Raw genomic sequence first — 22,079 nt, 5'->3', positions numbered from 1 at the left:
TGAGCCATGCGCGTATAGCCCGTATTATAGTCTTCTCTAATATAAAAATAATAAGATAGCTAGGCCATTCTTCTTCTTACGCGACCATTAATTTATTTTGCAGTCGCGCGCGTCCCGCTGAGTTCCACCTTTATGGGCCATTCCCTCCCTTTCAAAGCCCCCTCCCTCCTCTCTCTTTCTCTATCTCTCTCTCTCTCTCTCTCTCCAGTGAATGGCATACGACTGGCTGAGCTGTACGACCTTCTCCGGATACACGGGTTGGTATATGACGAGCGGTTTTTGCGCCCGATCCTCCGACCCTTTCTTTCCTACTCGCGACCATCGGTGACCCGGCCGCTTTTGACGAGCCAAAAATACTCGCGTCAACTTACTTTTTCACTTATTCATTGCCGCTGCATGCACTTATCGTTGACGCTTATGCGCGCAAACTAAGGATAATTGCAAACGGTTGGCACAGGTGAACATTCTTCTTATACTTCTTTTTTTTCTTCTTCTTTAAGAGAAATCAATTTTCCAACGATTTTTCTCAGAGAACAATATATGTCTTACGAAAAACAACTGCAAGATGAATCGAATGTAATTACTCGGTGATTGCGAAACTATTTAATTGAATGCAATATACTCATATACATGCATAGATCATTTGAGAAGAGGACTAGAATACTTTTGAATAATGCGTAAAATACAATTTATTGGAATAATTTGTTTGAGTCCGGTTGACGCAACGTTCGGTTGTTGAAATTTATTCATGGTTCCGATGGCCGCTAACAACAAGCTAAAAATAATCGACGCGTTGATTAATCGAATCCAAACAAATAATCTAACACGACTCGATTGAATCGGTAAAAATTAATCAATTAATCGATTATGTCGTATTTTTTTGAAACGGTGCATTTGAAACAAAAATTAATAGCGGAAAAGTTTTTTGTTCGTTCAAAGTATTCTTTAATTTCACAACAGGTTTCGATCAATAAGATTAAATTCAATAAATTTTCACCGGAACGAAGAACAGCCGAATGGAATGAGATTGAATTTAGCAAGGCTAGCGTAACAATGGATGTTTAGGAAAAGTTGTTTTTTTTTTCGCAACTTTAGGATTGTCTGAAATTGAGTACCGAAACCAAGCAGTAACGAAACAGCAACGTTCTCATATTTTTAGAACTCAGCTTTTTCAAAATCATTCTAAAATTACAAAGTGACGATTTGTTCCCTAACGTCTCGTCACGTTAACGTTACTAATTGTAAAACTTGAGAATCGTCAAACGGATGAAGCGCCACGTCAGAAGCTCGATATTTCAGGATAATGAAGAGAAAATGAAAGAAAGAAAAATAAATAGATAGAATCCTAGAAGTTTCAGCAGGATCCGTGATCCAGAGGTCTGAAACCTAACTCTCCTTGTAAGTGGAATGAATCTCCCGGCGCGAATTGTTGGAATTGTATACCGTAAGACTGCTGTCATACATTACGGTTAATTAAGTGTATTTAATTAAACTTGTTGCTCGATTCTCGAGCGCAGAAACTCCTACCAACAAGTCCTATTCTCTATTATCCTTCGGTTGCGAGAGAGTTGTGCCGTACCGCCTTGATGGCTAATGACTTCGGCTTCGATTCCAACTACGGCTGGCATTTCTATCGCATATACGACGATTAACAATGCCCGCTGGCAAAAGAATCTCGACTCTCGACGCTTGAGCGATCAAAATTGCCCGGAATGCAACATCGAATTCACTGCATGCGAAAAAAAAAGAAGCTACGATTATCAATTTCCACCATGGCATGAAAAGATTGTTCAGACCGAAGGAAAGGTCTTGGAAAAAGATGAGCCTTATACGTTACGCGGAAGATCGCGATCAGTTGATTTTTCACTGTTACACGGTTTTTATAATTTATGGAGAATCGTGAATAAAACTTTTTTTCTTATTGCTTACATCAATCATAATATCAATTTACGTCACTAAGAAGACCCACGCTTGTAATGTCAAGTCGATGTTTGAGAAGTCTATCTGACGATCTTTTCATTATTTATTGAATCTCATAAAACAGTTGTAGTTTAATATGAACTTTTAATTCAGGGTAATAAGATTCCCGGATTGTACATTGTTCGGTTACGGATCGTGATCTTTGAGTTGAATATAAATGTCAGGAAAGAAATAATAATTCAAGTGCTACGACGTTTTTTTTTTTTCACAAATTCAAAAAAACGCTCATATTTTTACATAATCTTTCTTTTGGCCTGAGCAAACTTTTTACATGCTGCCACGGTGAAAAATTCCAAATTATTATTTACCGAAACACCCTAGTAGGTACAGATATTCGAATAATTTTTACAATCGAATCGAGCAATTTCCTAGGATTTCTATGAAATCCTAGCCGACCGGAGAACCTGCGTGACATTGGACAATTGTTGGGGACCCTTGTATAGCTGCTCTACAGGGTTTTAGGATTTAACGGAGCTGCTTTCGAGGTTTCGGCTACGGTCGTAAAACTTTTCGGCTAATTGGCAAACAAATAACAATATCGTTCATCCGATGCGGGGGTCATAATAATTATCATAATAATATAAACAACAACAAGGCTAATTTGTTTCCAGTGCAACACGATATTAAATAACGAGCTTGCGTATAATATAATAATAATAATAATAATAATAATAATAACAACAGATATAATACCGAAATCGAAAACCGTCGCTTCGATCTACGACTTCGCGGGATGATTGAAAGCCGAACTTGAAGGAGATCTCGATAGGAATAAAAATGCCGCCAAGCACCGTCGCCGCTTAGGTTTATTAGACGAACCTGCGAGTCGTCGGATTTTTTTCGCGGTCTAGTCGACCTGCGGAGCAGCGTCGCGATTAATAGGTACGAGCCTGGCCAGGTTTGGATCGGTAATTACCCGGCAACTCGATCTAGGACAATGACATTGATCGATCGTCAGACTCGATCGCTGTACCAAGACTGCAAATGTCTTTCTCCATTGTCCTTTGTCCGGCACGCGAGAAGTACGAGTCTAATCTCCGATTACGACTGATCGTCTAAGCCGCCGCTGCAGCTGCTCGAGAGAGAGACAGAGAGAGAGAGAGAGAGAAATAAATATTAACAAACCTCCGCACTGTTCGAAAAATTCAATAATTGACTGCCCCGTTCGTTTGGACGATTTTCATTCCGACAGGGTGAAGCGATGTTATTCTGTCAGTCTGTTTGCCTCGAGTCGGGAAACGCCTAATCAGAGTACCGGAAGTAAAAATCAAAGGAGAAAAACTGAGAAACTTCCAAAGAAGATTCCTGCGGCATTCTGTGTCAACTCAAGTTCGTCGAGCTCTCGAATTCCTTTCTGCAATAATCGATTCTCGAAATTGCGTGCGATGAATTCTTTCAAACGTATCTTGATACTGAAAGATTCAACGAAACTTTAACAGTTTTTGCTTATAAATTTGATCGAGCATCATCACCGTTCGTTCGTGTAATATATCATTGGCATTTTACCTTCTGCCTTCTTCCCTTTCACTCATTCTCTCTTTCTTTCGCTCTTTATTTCACAAAAACGAAAACCCCCGTAGTAACAAAAAGTCTCGGGTACCTGCGCCGTGCACCTGAGAGCAGCTATAAACCTAAGCGAATTAAGAATACAAACGCTACCTCTTTCCGAGAGGTTGACAGGCTCGAGCGCTGCTTACCCGAGTGTCCAAGCACCAAAAAAGCAATCCGAAATTAGGGAGGGAGGGACTTCCGTTCCTCGGGGTCTCGCGCTCGTCGCTTATGACTCGCATCTGTCTCTTCTTTGCCTCAGTTTTCTATTATAACCACTACACCGCCAAGAAAACCCGCGGAAGTGCCCAGCATTCTAATATACATATTATTTTATTGGAAACGAATACATGTTTCAGAAATGGCGCTAAATTTTCCTCTAATAGGTTCTGAAACGCGAGATATAAAAAAACAAGAAGAATAAAAAACAAAATACGGTCAACTTGACAATCTGTATAAATGATACGCGAGGTATAACTACCGTAAGATTACACGCATGGGATACAAGAGAATTGAATTAATAAACGTGCCGCGAACAATAAATGAAACGATCGTAAACATTTCAATTATACCCATACCTGCCTGGGTGTATACAGCAGACTGTTATAATTACCAACTCGCCTCGGGGAACCCGTCGAGCGAAAGACGGATCCCCCGCATCAGACGCGCTTCAGCGACAGCAGCAGCACCGAAGCTCAAACATTGGTGAAAGGATCAATTGGTCGGTTATTCGAGTCTTTTGCCTCATTTTCTTATTTCTTTATTCTTCTAGTATTCGTTAAAAAATAAAAAAAAAAAAAAAAAAAACGATACGAGTAAACCAGCGGAGGAATTTTTGCACTTCGAATCGCGAAGCTGAATGAATTTCGAGAGGTATTTCGAAGCTGGCGAATTCCTTATCTCGTTCCGCGCGGAAAAAGGTATATCATTTGGTCGAGGGGAAGAACGAGGAGGAGGGAATCCCATCGGGTTTCAACTCCGGATGAATATGGTCCACGAACTAAACGGACGGACGGACGGACGGACGGACGGACGGACGGACGGATGGACGGACGGACGGATGAACGAACGAACGGACGGACGGGAGAACGGACGTCGGACCACCCACGCCGATGCATGGACCACCGCCGTCGCCTACTGGCATACATTAGAGAACCACGGAGTATAGAGAGTCTGCGGCCGTATTATAGACTGCAGCGTGGCACCGCGCGTTAGGTGCAGCAACGCGGGACGACGGGAGCGCAGCGCACGTACGACGGGCACCGAGCGCCTGCTCCTCGGCGGAGCTCTGATACAGTCGACACCCGTTTAATTAGCATTTGATACGCCCGCGCCCGAGTTGGAGCGAGCTTGGCAGCTGCGAGCCGCGAAATCGGCAAGTTGCGCTAACTGCGCTAACTGCGCTCGACCCACCCGCCTCACCACCCTAGCTGCGCTATCCGCGCTATCCGCGCTTCGGGCTTCCCCGCGCGATTAAACACACCGGAATTACTCTCGAACGGTTGAAAAGGGTGTCGCCGAGGCTCTCGGCACTGCGGATTGAATAATCGATTCAAGAAAGATAGGGGGAAAGAGGGGAGGGGGGAGAGTAGCGATTGTTTTTTTAAACGGAACGAATCTTTCGGATTATTCGTTCGACACTCGGAACCGCAGCGTGCGAGTCTCAAGGCTGACGACCTTGAGGATGATGACTCGTTTTTGACCTCTTGATGGGCGAGGAGGTCAGCCAGTCGCTTTCAACGTAAATATGTGAAAAACGGTTGCCAGTTTCCAGTTCCCGGTCCCGGGGTACCGATCGACAAGTAGACACTCTCACGCGCAAACATGTAACATACATACGTATACATGTGTGTATGCACGAATACTCGCAGTGAGGAGCGTCGAGTTTAGTTGCTTGCGCAATCAGCTCTGCTCCTCATGCACGCATGCATGCACGCATGCACGCACGTCTGACTTAATAATAGACAGGGTACCTGCCTACGCCTCCAGGTCCCCCGAGCACGCACACGTCTCTTATCGCCTTTACTCAAAACTCCGGAAAGCATCCGGTTAGGGTTATCCAGAGGCTGCACTACGGGACCTATTGCATACGATCACCAGACCCTGCGCCTAAATTCGAAATACCGAGAGAAAGAGTGTCAAAGTGCCCTGATTGCCCGAATTTGCGGTAAATTCTCCGCTGGGCCGGAAAAAAAATAAATAAAAATAAAAATGGAACCTGTGTCGAAGTCCCTGACTGGTTCTTTCATTCAGAGAATGAGATTGCGGTACCATCCTTGAGAAAAGAATTATTATTCTAATTCCGTTCCATTCGTCAACGATGTAACCCAAACTAATTGTCCCCTTAATTTCCCGAGACGCAAAGGAGCGTGTGGCTCGTTAAGAATCTCAACAAACACCGTGTTTGTTTATTTTTCTTATTTGTATTTACTTTTTTCCTTCCCCGATCTTCTTTCCAAGGGTGAAGAGATTCTTGAACTTGTTACGCGACTCGAGTGCAGCACGCGGATACGTTACACCCGGGATTACTTCCGGTCTCTTCCTTCCTCTGACTCCTTTTTCTTTCCCTGGCGGTATATCCCTATTTATCTACGTGTATATAACACTTCGCTTCCGGCTAAGCAATAGCCAAAAGACTATGCACTACCTACTACGTTATGGCTCTCGTTGCAAATTACCTACAAACAGTACGAGGTTGAAGTTAGTAACGTTGTACGTTTACTCTTCGCAGCTTCAGGATTGTCTGATTTTTGGTAAACCATAATAAACAAAACATACTGAATATTTCGAAAAGTCAGCATGTTGAAACTCGTTCGAAAATTGAACAATAATAATTTTTTTCTAATATATTTCGTTGCGATAAAGTTACGTGACCTCATTTATCACCGAAATAACGAAATGTACATGTAATATAGACTTGATGAAACTGAGACATGGAATAAAATATGGAAAAAAGAAACTGCATTTTCTAATTCCAAAAATTATACTCTGTGTAGGAAATCAAATCAAAGAATGAATATGATTTAAATAACAAATATGTATTTACATATTAATCCGGGCCCTATTTATCACGTACGCGTCTCCGATTAATAACGATTTTTAGAAATTCCGATCCGTCACATAGAAAACTGACTAAAGTTACAAAGAAATAATCGTGTAAAAAGAAGTTGAAAATACGTCTTTCCCCAAAAGCTCACATGTGAACGCAGTAGCAGCGTTCGCCTCGGAATCGAGTGGGGAAAAAAAATTAAGTACAGCAGGTCGAGTAATGGGCGAAAGAGTGCAGGGGGGAGAGAGAGAGAGAGAGAGAGAGAGAGAGAGAGAGAGAGAGAGAGAGAGAGAGAAATACGGACACATACAGAGCTAAGAAAATACCGGTAAGTCGAAGAGAGAGCCAAGGAGGATCGAGATCCGCGATCGTTGGTGCAGTGCGGCGGGGAAACTCCTCGAAGTTGTCGTTAAATCGTGTAATTGACTAACTAATTTGTCCGCGAGATCATTAATAAAACATTTACCTACCTACCTGCACTCCGGCGTTTCAATTAGGCAGCAGGCAAGCTGCGGGTATAAGTGAGTCTTTGGATGCGTGCGTGCAATTCGAGAAGTGATACCCGGAGCTACTTGTACGGCGTTTCTTCGCGTTTCTCTCGACTTCTGCTAACCGTTGGAAGGCAGACTTTTGCGGCAGGTGCCTACGTTTCAATCGACGATCGGAGAGGACGCGACACGCCTCTTAAATAAATCATCCAGCCACTGACGCTCCGTTGCAACTCCTTAAAAAGTGTCAACTTATCTCGGCGCAACTTTGTTCTTTTCTTTTATTTTATTACCGGGTTTTTGGAGTTTACTCCTTAAGAAACGATTTGAGTTGTAGGGCCCGGTACGGAAATTATATGAGGAGTAAAATCAAGTGTAACACGAAAACTTGAGGCGTTATAGAAAGAGACAAACATATATATTGAACTTGCAAAAGAATGAGATGGAATACATTACACAGCGTATCCTATACTCGCGGTCTGCTCTTCGTGCGGTGCTTCGTAGTCTCACTGTGTAGTTCACTACCTCTGGTCTGAGAGTTGAATGTGTGCGTATGTTTGTACGTGTGTGTTGTGTGCCTGCGTATGAATTTATAAAACGTGACGTTATCACGTCAAAATATTTGAAAATATGGAAGAAATTGATTTAGATGATAATGAAGAAAAATTCGAAAAACACATGCATGCGGTTAATTGGTAAGCTTGTCGTTTACATTTACGAATGATATACATTTCACCGAAAATGTAAAAAGTCGTTTGCCGGGAACGAAAGTTGGTACTCAGGGGTTTTTGCGGTCATTTATTACGAATATGCACTCAAAATTTGGAAATTTTTGATGTAATATAAATAATCCGAATAATTACAGATACCTATATGTTTGTTTCTCTTATAATTTTGGAAGATGCGTTTATTTAGCCTCTTTTTCTATTCGATATGTATCCTAATCATCGTTCGTAAGGAGTAAACTCCAGTCGTGCGTCGGAGCTGACACACACACGTTTTTTTTTTCTATTTTCTTGCCAGTAGATTTTTCCTGTGAATTACTTCTGGTTTCTTTTTTATCCTTCTATTTCAAACAAGCATTACAAACAGAGTTCGATTTAAAAATACAAAAAACGAACATAATATCAAATTTTCATAGACGCGAAAATCTATAATTCGCAGAATTTAAAATTTGGAAAGTTGAGGTACAGTATATTGAAAATATAGAACTTCGAAATGCAGAAGGGCAAAACAAGTTCTCCGAAATGTTAGGGAGCGAAAAAAAAATTAGATTCTTTTCCAAAATTAAGACAGCCGTGATGGATCAATAATTGCGAAATTTCTTTATCGACGGGATCGGAGAAGGGAAAAGAGTAACGAGAATTGATCGACGCGACTGCAATATGCGGAGAGTTTAGAAGCGATTCTTGAGCGCGCTCGTTCCGTTCGTTATGAAGTATAACGGTATACCGCTTTTGAAGAATTGCTCAATATAATCCAACGCGGCGTTTGCGGTTGACGAGTTCATAAATACACGTCTTAAACGGTAGGAAAACACGGTTGTCAACCAGAAAAGGTCTCAATAAGCTCTCGCGGGGCATCGCCGATGAAAAAATCCTGCCCTCGTGGAAATTGCGAGTCGAGCGGGGGTGAAAAATTACAACGGCTAAGATGGATAAAAGCGACGAAATATCCAATTTTCAAAAACGTGAAAATCTAATTTCAAGCACAATAATAAAAATTTGGAAAACCCGAGTAAAGAAGATTGAAACTATAAAAGATCCATTCTTACCCCCACTCAGTTAGTCGATTTCCGAACTCAAATTTGGCGATAAACCGGCCGCGCAAATACCGTGCGAAAATACCACAGCATCATCGATCTCTCGATTTGTCAGCGCTTATCTAAGCATTTTTATCTCCGAACTCGCGGTTTTGACGGACGTACGGTTACTTCTATTTCTTTGTTCAATCTTCTTTCTTCGTCTCCTTTGCCTTTTTTTATTCGCGCAAATTTTTTTCGTCTCTCTTTTTTCATCAATTTTATTTTTCACGCTGCAACGTCGAGACTCGGAACGAAACGAAACTCACACACTGTGTGTGTATATATAATATAAAGGTATAACAGTGAGACATAATGCATACGCTCGGCATTCGGAGGTATCAAGTTACCGTTTCGTAAGGACACCCATCAGTCGGGCTGTAAATTTCACAATTCTCAAGTGTCAGCTCTTGTGCGTGTCTAAGTCACGCATACACGGCTCGTGCATAATCCCGTAGACTTTGCTCGACACGGCGAGCATGCGTTGAAGTAGAATTATAGTCGTGAATTGAAATTAGCCGTCTACTTATTTATTCATACATCGCAACAACGTCGATTGCGAATCGTGACCGCAATTTTTAGAATTTTTTAATCGAGGGGGTAACCCGTAAGACTCGCTAAAACTTAAACTGATATTTACGAATTATTTTCTGAAAAAACCGTTTTTTGTCGTAAGTTTAAACGAATAAAATCAAATTTTTCTTCTTTTTTTTTGTAACAACAAAAAGTTATCACAGTAATTATAAAAATTGCTAATCTCATTGACCTTTCCTTTGGCATGCATCTGCATTAATACTTTCCTCACGATTTGAACTAACATTTGTACCGATATTGTCCGGTTGCATTGCAAAAAAAATTTGATTTTTTTCACTTAAACGTGGGATAAAATACCCTAAAAATTGTTGAAGGATAATATGTACGGTTTCTTCGGAAGAGATTCTTAAAAATTAACAACCTTGCAGAAAATTACAGAAACGGTAACAGCGAATTAATTAATTTATACATAATAATCTGGATGCAGATTTTTGTTAATTTATATCCATGTATTCTTGCGATACGATTATTCGTAAAATGTGCGATAAATTTTTCTAGAAAGAGAGAGGAGGAAGAAGAAGGAGACGGGAGTAGGAGAGGCGTGTGCCTGAGTTGTAATAATATTGTCTTATTAGACGGGAAAGGCGAGTTTCGCCGTTGACACGGCTGGTTGGCTGTTTATTGGCACGTACAGTCGTCGCATCTTGAAAGAACCGTGTAATTCCGGACGTCCGATAAACCGAGACCGGTTGAAATATATTCAAGGTATCCACCCCCGTCGCATAAAGGCGAAGAGCGAAAGAGGGAGAGAGAGAGAGAGAGAGAGAGAGAGAGAGAGATAGAGACAGGCGAAAAAGCAGTTATCGTAAAGATGACTTTGCACGATTCCGCGACACTCAACGATCCGTAACTCAAATCTCCTCCCGTATCCTCAACGGCAATATTGTTCGGTGCGTAAAACATTTTTACGGAGATTGCATTCCAAAGCAATGAAGATTATTAAGCGGTCTCCGGGCTCTGCAAACATGCGCGCATACTTGGACGTTGAATAAAAAAAAAAGAAAATAACAAAAATAAAAATAAAAATACCAAGAGAAAAAGAGAGGAGTCTGAAGGATATTGCGGAGTAACCGTGAGAGATGATAATAAAGAAGACTAGCAAAAAGAGAAGCGGGAAGCCGCAAGCCTCTCTGCGAAACCGATATGTTTATTAGGCACCACCTGAAACCGGGCTCAAAGGTCCACCAAATTCACCAGATTTATCCGCTCGTCCCGCGACCCGCCTCGCCAAATGAAATCCCTTCAGCTGGTCCCTGACACTTGTTCGTTAAATCGCTCCCTCCTCGTATTCACGTTTTTTATCCCTCGTCTCGCGTCCCTTTATTCGCGTCTATTTCAGTCATTTTTTCTTTTCTTTTTCTCGTCACCAATTTCTCGAGATTTTTGAAATCGAAACTCGGCTGGACGATTTATGGAGAACGTTGTACGGGTTATCGTTCCTTCTTTTCGCAACGAATTTTCTTTCGAGTTTCGAGGAATGAAACATTAACGCCCGACGCTGAGCTATAAATAAATATACCAATATATAATATAAATAATCGAACGTGATTCGATTCAATCGGAATAAATTGAGCGATTAATCGATTGCTGATGGGGGAAAAGTTTTTTTGATAATTTACAGTTTCATTGAAAATATTTGTCAATTTCAGGTGAATATATTCGTTTACCTTTCGCATATTAAATCAAACAGGTACTTGATAAGTAAAACGATGATAATAATTAAGAATTGAATCACATGAATTGATTATTATATTGCGTATTTCAATTGGAGTAAAAAACAAAAACCGATCGCGCGGAAGAGTAATCGATTATACTCGATTAATCGGGAAAAAATGATCGATTTGATCATTCATAAAAAATACATACTATGTAGGTGTATGTTTGGTGAGAAATGGTTAACTTTTTCCTTGGATTTATTTTCCAATCGCCGTAGTTTGAAAAATCCCTTAACTTCGTTACGTTGACGTGTAAACACTGCCTCAAAAAACTTTCCTGGTACCTTTACGATGTCGGAAACCGGCGATGGCGAGACGGCCTGGAGAAAACCGAAGAGGCCAAATTCCAGGCATACCGTCGGAGTTAATCCGAGAACGTCGATTTTAGATAAAGAGAGAAATGAGCTCGCCGACGCGACGATGCGATATGTCATTTGTTTCCCCTTTCCCAACAGCCGTTTCCCCTCTCGATAATCAATATTCGTTTACTAATAATGTGAATTCAGAATAAATCCAAATGACAAAAATTTCGTGCTTCCGGAGCGAAAGTTTCGCACAATTTTGACGATTTTTTTTCATCGAAAATCATCAATTTACAAATTCGTAATACGTAAATAAATTAAAATTTCAGCCTGAATCGTTCCTCTGCAACATTCGCGACGAGGATAAATTTCATTTTCAAAATTTCAGAGAACGAATAAAAGGAGTGATAAAAAAAATCAGCATCGATTCGAATATAATTCAGTATATCTCCCCGTGTAAATAAAATATCTCGACGTCGGGAATATCGTATACGTATAGAAAGGCAGGCGTTATGCACCGCATAAGTGCATTTAGTTGCAACGATCTTTTTCATTCCACCGCAATAGGTTTCTATGGGTGGCCTTCGCCTTATTTATTCCCTTCTTACGAACCGACGAAGAGAGGCAGATGGTATAAATACCATGGTACATACATACATGCATATATATATATATATATATATATATATACATGTATTATAGAGACGGGCAGAGCGCGGCTGACAAAACTGAGTGGGCGTCACGGGACATGCAAATTACCCGTACCAGATTTGGCGATACATCTTAATTTTGCGCCGGCTGAACGTGTGGCATTCATCCATGTGTATGCACACATATTCACCGAAATATATACGCGTACCTACATATAAATATATCTGAAACCGCCTCCTACCGCACGAGACGAGGGTTAACGTTCTCGCGTTTGCTAATCCGCCCATTTATACACTACACGTATTATATACATAATATCCTAATATCGGTAGAGTATATTTATATGTAAGAGCAGAATTCCTTGATTTATAATACAATCGTTCCAATTATGATCGATTACGTTGTATTACCATAAATTTTCGCTATTTTTTTTTTTATTGCTATCGCGTTGATTGAAAAATGTCTTCCTTTCGCGAATCGTTGTTATTTTTTTATTTGTTTGTTTTTTTTTTTTTTTTGTTGGTAGTTTTTGAAAAATTTTAACGTCGAATAGCGGAAAAATAAATGTTCTATAACCTTATGCAACTGTGTTTATACACGTATGATGCGGTTATGTACAGGTACAACATAGACTTACATAGGCGACGCGACGAGAGCGCTGAGGACTGAAGACTGCATGCTCAACAAGAAGATAAACAGTCGGATATGAATAATAAAGTATGCATAAATTAATAGCGAATACTTGACTGAGGTGTGAAAAGATAACGGTACGTGATGCCTGAGATGATCCCGGGGATTTTTCAACGTGTCGTTACCTACGAGCAGTCGACGACGTGCTGCAATCGTCGCTTTTCCTATTTTGTTCTTCTATTTAAAAAAATCGCGATATCTCTGGAAAAATTTGTATAACAGGCCGACGTATGGAAAATTATTGAGCATTTTTTCTTCTCGTTTTTTTTTTTTTTTTAAATTCTGACCGCTGTTATTCTTTATTTCACGTGTTTTCACGTACAAAAGGTTGTGTAGGTACGTAATAAAATCACAAAATGTAAGGAATGAAAAAGTCACGTCTGCATACGTGAAACACGCGACGCGTCGTCTTGTGATTCAATATTGTGGGTCTGGAAATTTGTCGCGTGGTGGTCCTGAGGGAATTATATGTATATTAAGGGTTTAATCGCGTAGGTCGAGCTGAATTAAGATTTATGGAGTAAATCATTTCATTGGACTTGGACACTTCATGATCCGACAACTTCCCCGTTCGTGTGGACCACCCTGACTCTGGTTACATCTGTATATTCTCTACGCGTTAGACGTTACGCGTAGGTATACAATACATACATGTATGATAGAGGAACGAGGAACTTCGAAGGAACTTCGAAGTTTAAGAAGAAGCTAGAAACTGTCGGATAATCTTCCGAGTGTTACACTTGAGAGAATAAAGGATCGGGTTCTACGGAAATTAAACTGCAGGAAAAGAGAGATGTGTCAGTTTTCTCGGCGAAATATATACTTCGTGAAATGCAGAATTTACTCTAAAAACGGTGAAAATCACGGCGGCGTGCGGACTGTAGAAAAAAAAAAAAAATAAAAAAATAAAAAACAATGAACGTATTAACATTTCGATGCAATTTATCGCAAAAATTTGATCTCTCGATTCGTTTCTTTCGCTACGTAAAATTTTGTAATTTAGACGCATCAAAATCTAGTTAAAAATTTTTGGTACAAAATTTACTAAACCACCCAGCATCGACATATTATTCTCAATTATAACGGTCAACATGAATTTTGAGTCTCAGTTCCGGATGCTAAATTTTGATGAAAGAAAAAATCATTTCATCAGATAAAATTTACTTTTGTAGAAAAAAAAACGATATTTCGTATCTTAAGAATAATTACACAAACGATTAAACAAACTTCGGTTTCGCATTTAGATCACTTTTATTAATATATAATATTGTTTCAGTTTTTTATTAACGGAATAATTGGAATCAAAGATTTTTTTTCAATTTTCAAACAGCACTCTCCTAGCTGCAAAATCAAACTTATTCGAAAAATAGTAATTTTCAGCAAATTCAATATCACTCAACATATAATAATAATAATAATCAATTACACAAATTCCAGGTACGAAATACAAAAGCAAACTTTAAGGGGCGGCGTGAGGGGGGGTGGGGGTCGAATATTTTTCCACTATTTTGACGCATGGAAAGTAAAAAAAAAAGATTAATTCAACCCGGGCACAAAAATGATTTTTTTTAACGTGTTATATTCGGATTATCGTATAAATTACCACGCATCGATGCGACAAACAAAAGCAAAGAATGAAAGTTACAAGAAAAAAAAAAAAGAAAAAATATCGCGTCAATCGCGTTTCGTTGGTAAAATAATTGATTCGGGGTCGCGTGTCTGGCGCCCCTCCAGTACCGGCAATACGGGGGTCATGGCGTGCCCTCGATCCTCCCCAAAGACGAGGGCGCATGGGTGACACGAGCCGAATTTATAGTGCGTTCAGATTAGAGTCGCTCTCCACATACGGCGGCAAGCAGACGACGAAATCATGTCGGCGACACCGTGATGTGCGACCTCGGGGGATGATCGTCGTCGTCGTTTCATTTACAGCACGCGAGTTTATGCCGTTTTACAACCAGCGTTTACCGTGCGCGATTTCTAGGGTGAGGGGAGCGAATACTCCGTGTGCGTTTCATCAGCTGACTTTGACGATAACCGAGGTGGAATTATTACGTCGACGTCGTTCGGTCGGGTATTAGGTGTGCGTAATTAATTAATTATCATTGTATAACAATTCATCGTGAAAATGGAAATGACGTTGTATGAAAAGTATGACGTGCCCTTTTTTTTCTTTTTTTTTTTTTTTTGAGGCAAACGCGCCGACCATTCCGGTTTTTGAACTCTACAAATTGTTATTTTACTCTATAAAATTCTAATAATGATAATTTACTCACAAATCTAAAAACTTTTAAACGACGAGATAATTTTTTCGAAAAGAAAGCGATACTTTTTCAAAATTTTTCGATGAAATTGTAGTTGCGTAACAACGGTTTTCAGACGTCAGTCAAATCGGTTGTGACGATCGACGATTTCTCGTCTGTTTCTTCGTCGACTGTCGTGCGACGAATTTTTGAACAATATTAAAATACGGTTCACAGTTGGAAAGCACAACAAAGTTCCTCATTTTTCGCGCGTATATATTTATGCACGTAGGCTTGCAGAGGCTAATAACTGACGCGCAGCCGTCAGCCGGTTCGGTCAGCAGAAAGCTGTGATTAAGTCGTCATAATGTTGGGGCCATCGGCGAGGTAAATATTCGGTATAAATTATATACCCCGCGAAACGCGTCTCTGTATGCTAAGGTATACCAGATACCTATACGATATTACATTTCTCGTGAAATAAATTTTCAGAATTCGCCAAGAGCGGATGATGGGGAGAAAAGGAAAAGAAAAAGACGTATAGAAAGAACGATAAAAACATGCAAAACTATTGAAAAACTTACATTTGGTTTATAACCGCTTATTTTCGCTGATCTTTCGATTCTAACGTGGCGAAAAAAATGTATGTTACTCTATTGTTTGAGATTGAAAATTAGATGGTTGCTAAATTTTTGCTTTTTCAATAACGTTTGTGTTTCACATTTACATCACAGGCTCAGAGGAGGCTGTGACTCCGAAGAGAAAAGGAGAACGAGAAAGAGAAAGAGAGAAAGTAAAAGGGCGGAAGAGAGGGGAGAGAGACAGCTGCATGAGCGTCGAGTCGGCTGGGTGGCTGAAATTAATGTTAGCCGCTTAATTGGAGCCACTGAGAAAATCGTGCGTGCGTGCGAGCTTTGGGTGTTCATGTATAAGGATATGTAAATGTGTGCAATACTTGCCGCAGTCGTGTGTCACGCCGAGGGTGCTCAACGTTTTTTCCTGCGCCTTCCTTATTCGGGTCCTGCGATTTTGACGTCGGAGTGCGGAATGAGTGAGAAGACAGCGTCGTCGAACAAGAATCGATGTATTTTCACTTCACCCGACGAACACCGCGGGTACGATACGCGAACTCACTGTGCGAGGATTAAAATTCACGTCCGGAATCGGTCCGAAAAAGGAGGGTCGGCGAATTCCCGAATGTCAATTCCTCAAATGCATGCCCGTTGGGCTTTTTTTGCGCCTTTGTAATTATCACCGAGAGATGGACCGAGCTGGACGGGATCCTCGCATAATACGGATTTAATCGGGGTTGTTTGTACAAGGAAGCAAATACGCGGATAAAAAATTGTCCCATCGAAATAGGGCCCCTTATCTGTAGCACTCGGTCCGTAATGAAGAGGTTAAGCCACGTACGGCAGGCGTTGCTCACCTGCGCGGCAGAAGCTTTTCGGAAATACGTATAATCGTGACGCGCGGGGACTCTTAATCGAGCCGCCGGAATACCGAATTCACTTTTTGCCAACCCGGTTTGCAAATGCGAAAACGCGCCACGCCTTGCAAGCTTTCTTCGCGGAAACGGTCGTGTGCGAAATTTATTTTTCGCTGCTACAAAGCAGGGATTCCTCGAACCGCACGAATTGTGAAAATTTTGCAAACACCGCCCGGCGTTGCACCGACACTGATCGACACTGACCGACTTTTGTCACCGTTACCGTCCTCGTCGTTCCGACGACTCGACTCGCACCTTGCGACGAAAACAAAAACAAACTCGGTTCCGTCGCCAATCTCCGTCGTCCGACTCTAAGTCGGATTGCGTGCTGAAACAGACACAATCGCAATTACCAAAATTAGCGATATTCGGCGGAATTAACTATCTGCATGAGAATGAAATTGTGTGAAGAAAAAGATTGGATTGAAATTTTGTGCTTTGTATACACGTATAATGTGATTGTTTTAACCGGTGTGTGTTTTCTTTTTGTTCTCAGGACGAAGTAAGTAGCTCACACGTACACTGCGAGAGCAGATGATCATACCTCTATCAGACACGTCCTACCGAGTACTTCTAGATGAGACTTAAAGGTGAAATGGAATCGAGAAAACGTGAGCTTTTTTGAATCTAAATTACAGCATTCGTTATTACGCACACGGCTACATGATGTAACTTATACCCGATGCATAAGAGAAAAATTTCAAAAGAAAAATAAAAAAAAAACTCAATGTAATACAGACCGTGCATGTTGCCGTCCTTTTGCTACGTATCACATTCTGTTATGTACACGTATGTGAAAGCACGTGTACCTTCATTGGCACGCATTCATCCGTCTCTTTGCAAGTTTTTCTACCAAATGTAATAACCATGTATAATATTACGTTTTCACTTTTCATTTCGATTATACGTTCAATGCATATGCGTACGTGTACGGACCTTGGAGAGCTCGAAAACCGTTTCATCGGTCCACCCAAAATTCACAAAAATGATTCGAATGAATTGCGACCGTTCGTCTCAACTTCGGAATACAAAATACAATCACTGAGAATGAAACGCCGTTTTACAGTTGTACTGAAGGATAATTACACTGTTTAAAAGTCAAGTTTTCGAAGGTCGACGAACTAAACGGTTTTTGAGTCCAACCAACCGTGACTCCGAGGAACTGAACAAATTTCATAAAACGGTGCAGGGTCGTGCCGTGGAGGAAAAAAGTAGAAAACCGAGCCGGGTGGTTTTGCTGCAGGATGATTCTGTATCGCAAGAGGGTCACCGAAGTCAGTCGGTTAGTTTCTCGTCATCGCGGACGGCGACCGCTGCTACCATGTGATAAAAAGAGGATTGAATGGTTTCTCGCGATTCTGTTATGACTCCAAAGTGGCCGTACGCACACGTGCACTGCGCCGATGATCGCGTCCCCAATCGAGCCCGTTCTCCAGGAAACTTTCAATCACCGTCATCGTCGCTGAAGCGATTGCCGGTAGGGCTACTCGTTGCGCCGTTTCCTCGTCATACGGTGCACATTGCCGGTACCTCGAACCCATAGTCAGCGGTCGGACATTTGTAATTCCTCGACGCGAGGCGATCCGTTGAATGGGAATTGCCGACCGCCTGTGATCCTCGTAACTTTTCCACTTCTTATGTGGGGCACCTCGAGACCACCATTACTCGCTCCTCTTTGACGGTTCGAAGTCCCAGCTGAGCTGCCCCTTCGAACTGAGAATTTTTACGACTCTCACTGCGGCGCAATTTGCCACGGACAGTTGCCGAGCATCGTCGTTACACATGGGAGTCGCTCGCTTTAACAGGCGCTGCGCGATTCTCGAACTTCCTTTTGATAGAGAGTACTCGAAGTACGAGTAGGAAGGAGCTTTTTGACGCAGCCAGCCAATCGTCGCACCGAGTACCAAGCCGCAAAACCTGGCATCGATCTCGGCTAAACTCAGTGCATGCGGACCTGTTTTATGAATTCATCTCGACCGAAGGTGAAACGATCGCTCGATACGACCGGCAGAGAAAGTGAACGTTCACCGAGCGATCGCGCCTGGCGGATACCCTTCGAGGAAATCCTACGTCTCTGTCCTTTCAATTGTAAAATCAATTACTCGGAGTTCGATTATGCGTACATTCGGGAACCTTGTTCCGTTTGTTAAACTCTTCATCTCGTGGTCAGCTCGCGAATCGGTTTGTTCGAGTAGGCGTCCGATCGCATTGATTACGAGCTAATTGAACGTGTCGCGAGCACATTGAAGCGACGCGGAGGGAATAGAGAGAGAGAGAGAGAGAGAGAGAGAGAGTTAGAGTTGGTACCAATATCAATAAGTAGTTGGACGGAGTCAATTACGTGTGAATAACGTCGGGTGGATTGACGTTTCACTTCATAGACTCGGGCATAGAATATTCAGAGATAATCGACGTGTCATAATCGTTGACTACCTTGTACTCGGTATTTATCACCGCCAACCGAATACCGATCACGTTGCAATAAGCACGGAGAAATTCTTTACCGGTAAATCAAAACTCGACCACATCATCGTACTTGGAACCCGTTCTCATTGTCTCGTTCTTTTTTCAACCTGACCTCGACATTTCGATGCAGGAAAGTGGATTGGATCCCGGCATTTGTTGACGTATCGACGAGACGGCTGTGCGAAGAATGCCCGGTAGCCGACTCCGTTAGCCATGCGTAACTCGCGTCTCTCGTATTCGGCTCGCAATTCCACCAGTCGATCCTGGAAGCCATCCTCCATCCGTCCGGATATCTTCGGAGCACGGCATGAAAGGCAAAGCGGCATGACTGTTGATGCCGCGAGGAAGTAACGAGCAGCGGTCTAATTACTTAGGCACCCCTTGGCACCCGTCGCCGGGGAGAAACCAATAACGTTAAAACGTCTTTCCTCGAACCTCCGCGTTCAACCCTCGCGTCGCATTCCTGCAGCTCCTTCGAAGGAACGGACAACGAACCACTAATTTCAACGCCGTCTCTGAGTTAGACGTTAGTGCTTCACCGCGATGACGAGAAACAGCCCGCCGCCACCGCCACCATCGCCACCCCTTCGAAATTCAACCCCCTCTCAAACCTGACATCCAGAAAATTGACTTCGCCCCCAGCTCCGCTCAATGACTGCGAATTATTTACTGCGCGAGTTGAAGAGGCCACCACGATTACTGGAAAACCGCGTTCGATCTCTCAAGTTTCCTCGGATCTAAATTCACGTGATTTCCGATCCGCGGTTAGATGCTTCATAAAAATCGGATCCCTGTCCGTACAGTGGTTTGATGCGACTGTTTTTTTTTTTTTTTTTTTACATAGAGATTCGAAAGCCGGATCGACCATCGATAGAATCACCTCAACAATTGTCGTCCTCGATAAAATTTTAACATGCACTCGTAACTCCGACCCAGATGCCGATAAGTTTGGTCTTCTGAAAATAGACAAACAACCTCCTGACTCTTCCCTGACAGAAAATTCGAACCAATAGTGCAAATATCGGAATGAATCGGTATTAAAAAACACGTTCACGATCTGCTTAACGGTCGTGAAAGATTGTTCTCGGATAGAAGCTTGGTCCTTTCTCGATCGCGTTGCAGCGTAAAAAAATTCCCCGACGTTACCGTTTGTCCCTGACGAGTGTCCGCGATTTTCCGCGGATCGTTTTCGGAGTAACGGTGGTGCCCTCGGGGGGTTCAAATCCCGGCAGCTGAATCCTGACGAGGGTGTCTGGGTTTGTTTTCCAGGTCCGCGAACGAGGCGAGTGAAACGATCGAGCGGCGACACCCGGGCGTCGGGAGGAACTCCGGAGGAGAAGAGGCCTCGGACGGCGTTCAGTGGCGAACAGTTGGCGCGGCTGAAGCGGGAATTCGCGGAGAACAGGTACCTGACCGAGAGGCGGAGGCAGCAGCTATCCAGGGACCTGGGGCTGAACGAGGCCCAGATCAAGATCTGGTTCCAGAACAAACGAGCGAAGATCAAGAAGGCCAGCGGCCAGAAGAATCCCCTCGCCCTCCAGCTGATGGCCCAGGGACTCTACAACCACTCGACGGTCCCTCTGACGAGGGAGGAAGAGGAACAGGCCGCGGAGCTCCAGGCGAAATGACAAATGTAGACGCCCGCGTAGTTTCGTTTTAAATCGTACGCGTTCCTTCGAGATATACGTACGAATACATACATATGTGTACATATACACACATACATGTATGTATATATTTACCGCGTTGTTTCAACTACGCATCGCCAGTCGCAGAAGTGCACGGAGTTTCGGTATCGATCCAGCTTCCGCGTTCTGTATAACAGACACACACACTATCCCGGAACAAAAAATTATTTATGCATGTATGTATACATACGCATAAGTATACAATGTAGATACGTTTTGCCGAAAAACTTCTTTTCGCGATAATTTATTATACTCGAATTAAGAATAATCCCTGAAACGTGCTGATTTTACTTGAACCTAATTTTCAATTTCCATTTCAGCGTCACGTATGATTGTATGTATTTGAAAGTCTCGTACTCGGTGAAAAAAAACTATTAAACTTGAATCTGAACGTCGAAAGAAATTTGTATTTTTTTTTTATGCTCTGGTGAAAAAAAAAAGGAAAAATCTACCAATCTTTGAGATTTGGAAGTCGACGAAAAACAGTCACGCGCATCCACTGAGTTACTTTCCTGTAGGATATTCGTGAAAGTGTATTTATTTATTTTTTTTTCTACTTTCTCGTTTTTTGTCATTTAATTGAATTTCTTTGTAATATCTCATTAAGAAACGTCTAGTGCCATCCATGTATCATATACATAAATATGCAATATTGTGTACATCCGCACACTTGCAGTAATCCTTATAACCGTATATATATATATATATATATGTATATATATATACGCATAATATATTATACTTCTCGTTGTTCCTCGTTGCACGGAAGTATAAATATTGATAAAAAATATTCTGCGGAATGCTTAAGGCTAGGGCGTGATTACAATAATCACGTCGTGTGTAAAGATACCTAATAAATAAAAAAGAAAAGAATAAACAAATTTCGATTATTAAACGGCATTTCATCTCTCACAAATACCAACATGAACGGATGAAGAAGTTGCACCGATCAAGTCCTACTCGAATGAACCTAAACGCTACCGTTCCTGAAATTTGATACCAATAAATCTCTCTGTACCGAATATATATATGTGTGTGTGTATAAACATACATATAGTATGTACGCCGTATATTATATTATGTAATAATTCACGAAATAACGAAACGAAAATGAAGATTAATTTATTGTATGATAATAATGATAGAAAAAAATAATAATAATAATAATAATAATAATGATAATAATAATAATGATGATGATGATAAAAATAAAAATAATAATAATAAGAATAATAATGACGATAATAGTTACAGAAATAACGATGATAAAATGTAAATTAATTTATATCACAACAGAATAATAATAGTAATAGTAATAACAATATACCTTCGATCATGACAGGCGTGATTGCAACGTGCAATAAAATTAGTTAGA

The 22,079-nt window shown here is 41.5% G+C and overlaps 1 protein-coding gene across 2 annotated transcripts in view; it reads left to right on the top strand.

Moving 5' to 3' along the window:
- Nucleotides 1–21,572, top strand: part of LOC124293481 (segmentation polarity homeobox protein engrailed-like) — a 38,347-nt gene extending 16,775 nt beyond the window's left edge. Inside the window, exons 2-3 of one of the 2 annotated variants that reach the window (XM_046734406.1) lie at nucleotides 17,047–17,052; nucleotides 20,286–21,572. In XM_046734406.1, coding sequence (XP_046590362.1) covers nucleotides 17,047–17,052; nucleotides 20,286–20,644 — 365 coding nt within the window. In that variant the 3' untranslated portion in view covers nucleotides 20,645–21,572. The remainder of the gene's footprint in view (nucleotides 1–17,046; nucleotides 17,053–20,285) is intronic. The other variant, XM_046734407.1, reaches the window with a different exon arrangement.
- The last annotated feature ends 507 nt before the right edge of the window (nucleotides 21,573–22,079 follow it).

This window comes from Neodiprion lecontei, chromosome 3, assembly GCF_021901455.1.
Source record: "Neodiprion lecontei isolate iyNeoLeco1 chromosome 3, iyNeoLeco1.1, whole genome shotgun sequence".
Classification (NCBI taxonomy): Eukaryota; Metazoa; Arthropoda; class Insecta; order Hymenoptera; family Diprionidae; genus Neodiprion; species Neodiprion lecontei.
Note: the sequence above shows the minus strand (reverse complement) of the source record. Positions and strands in the feature narration are given on the sequence as shown.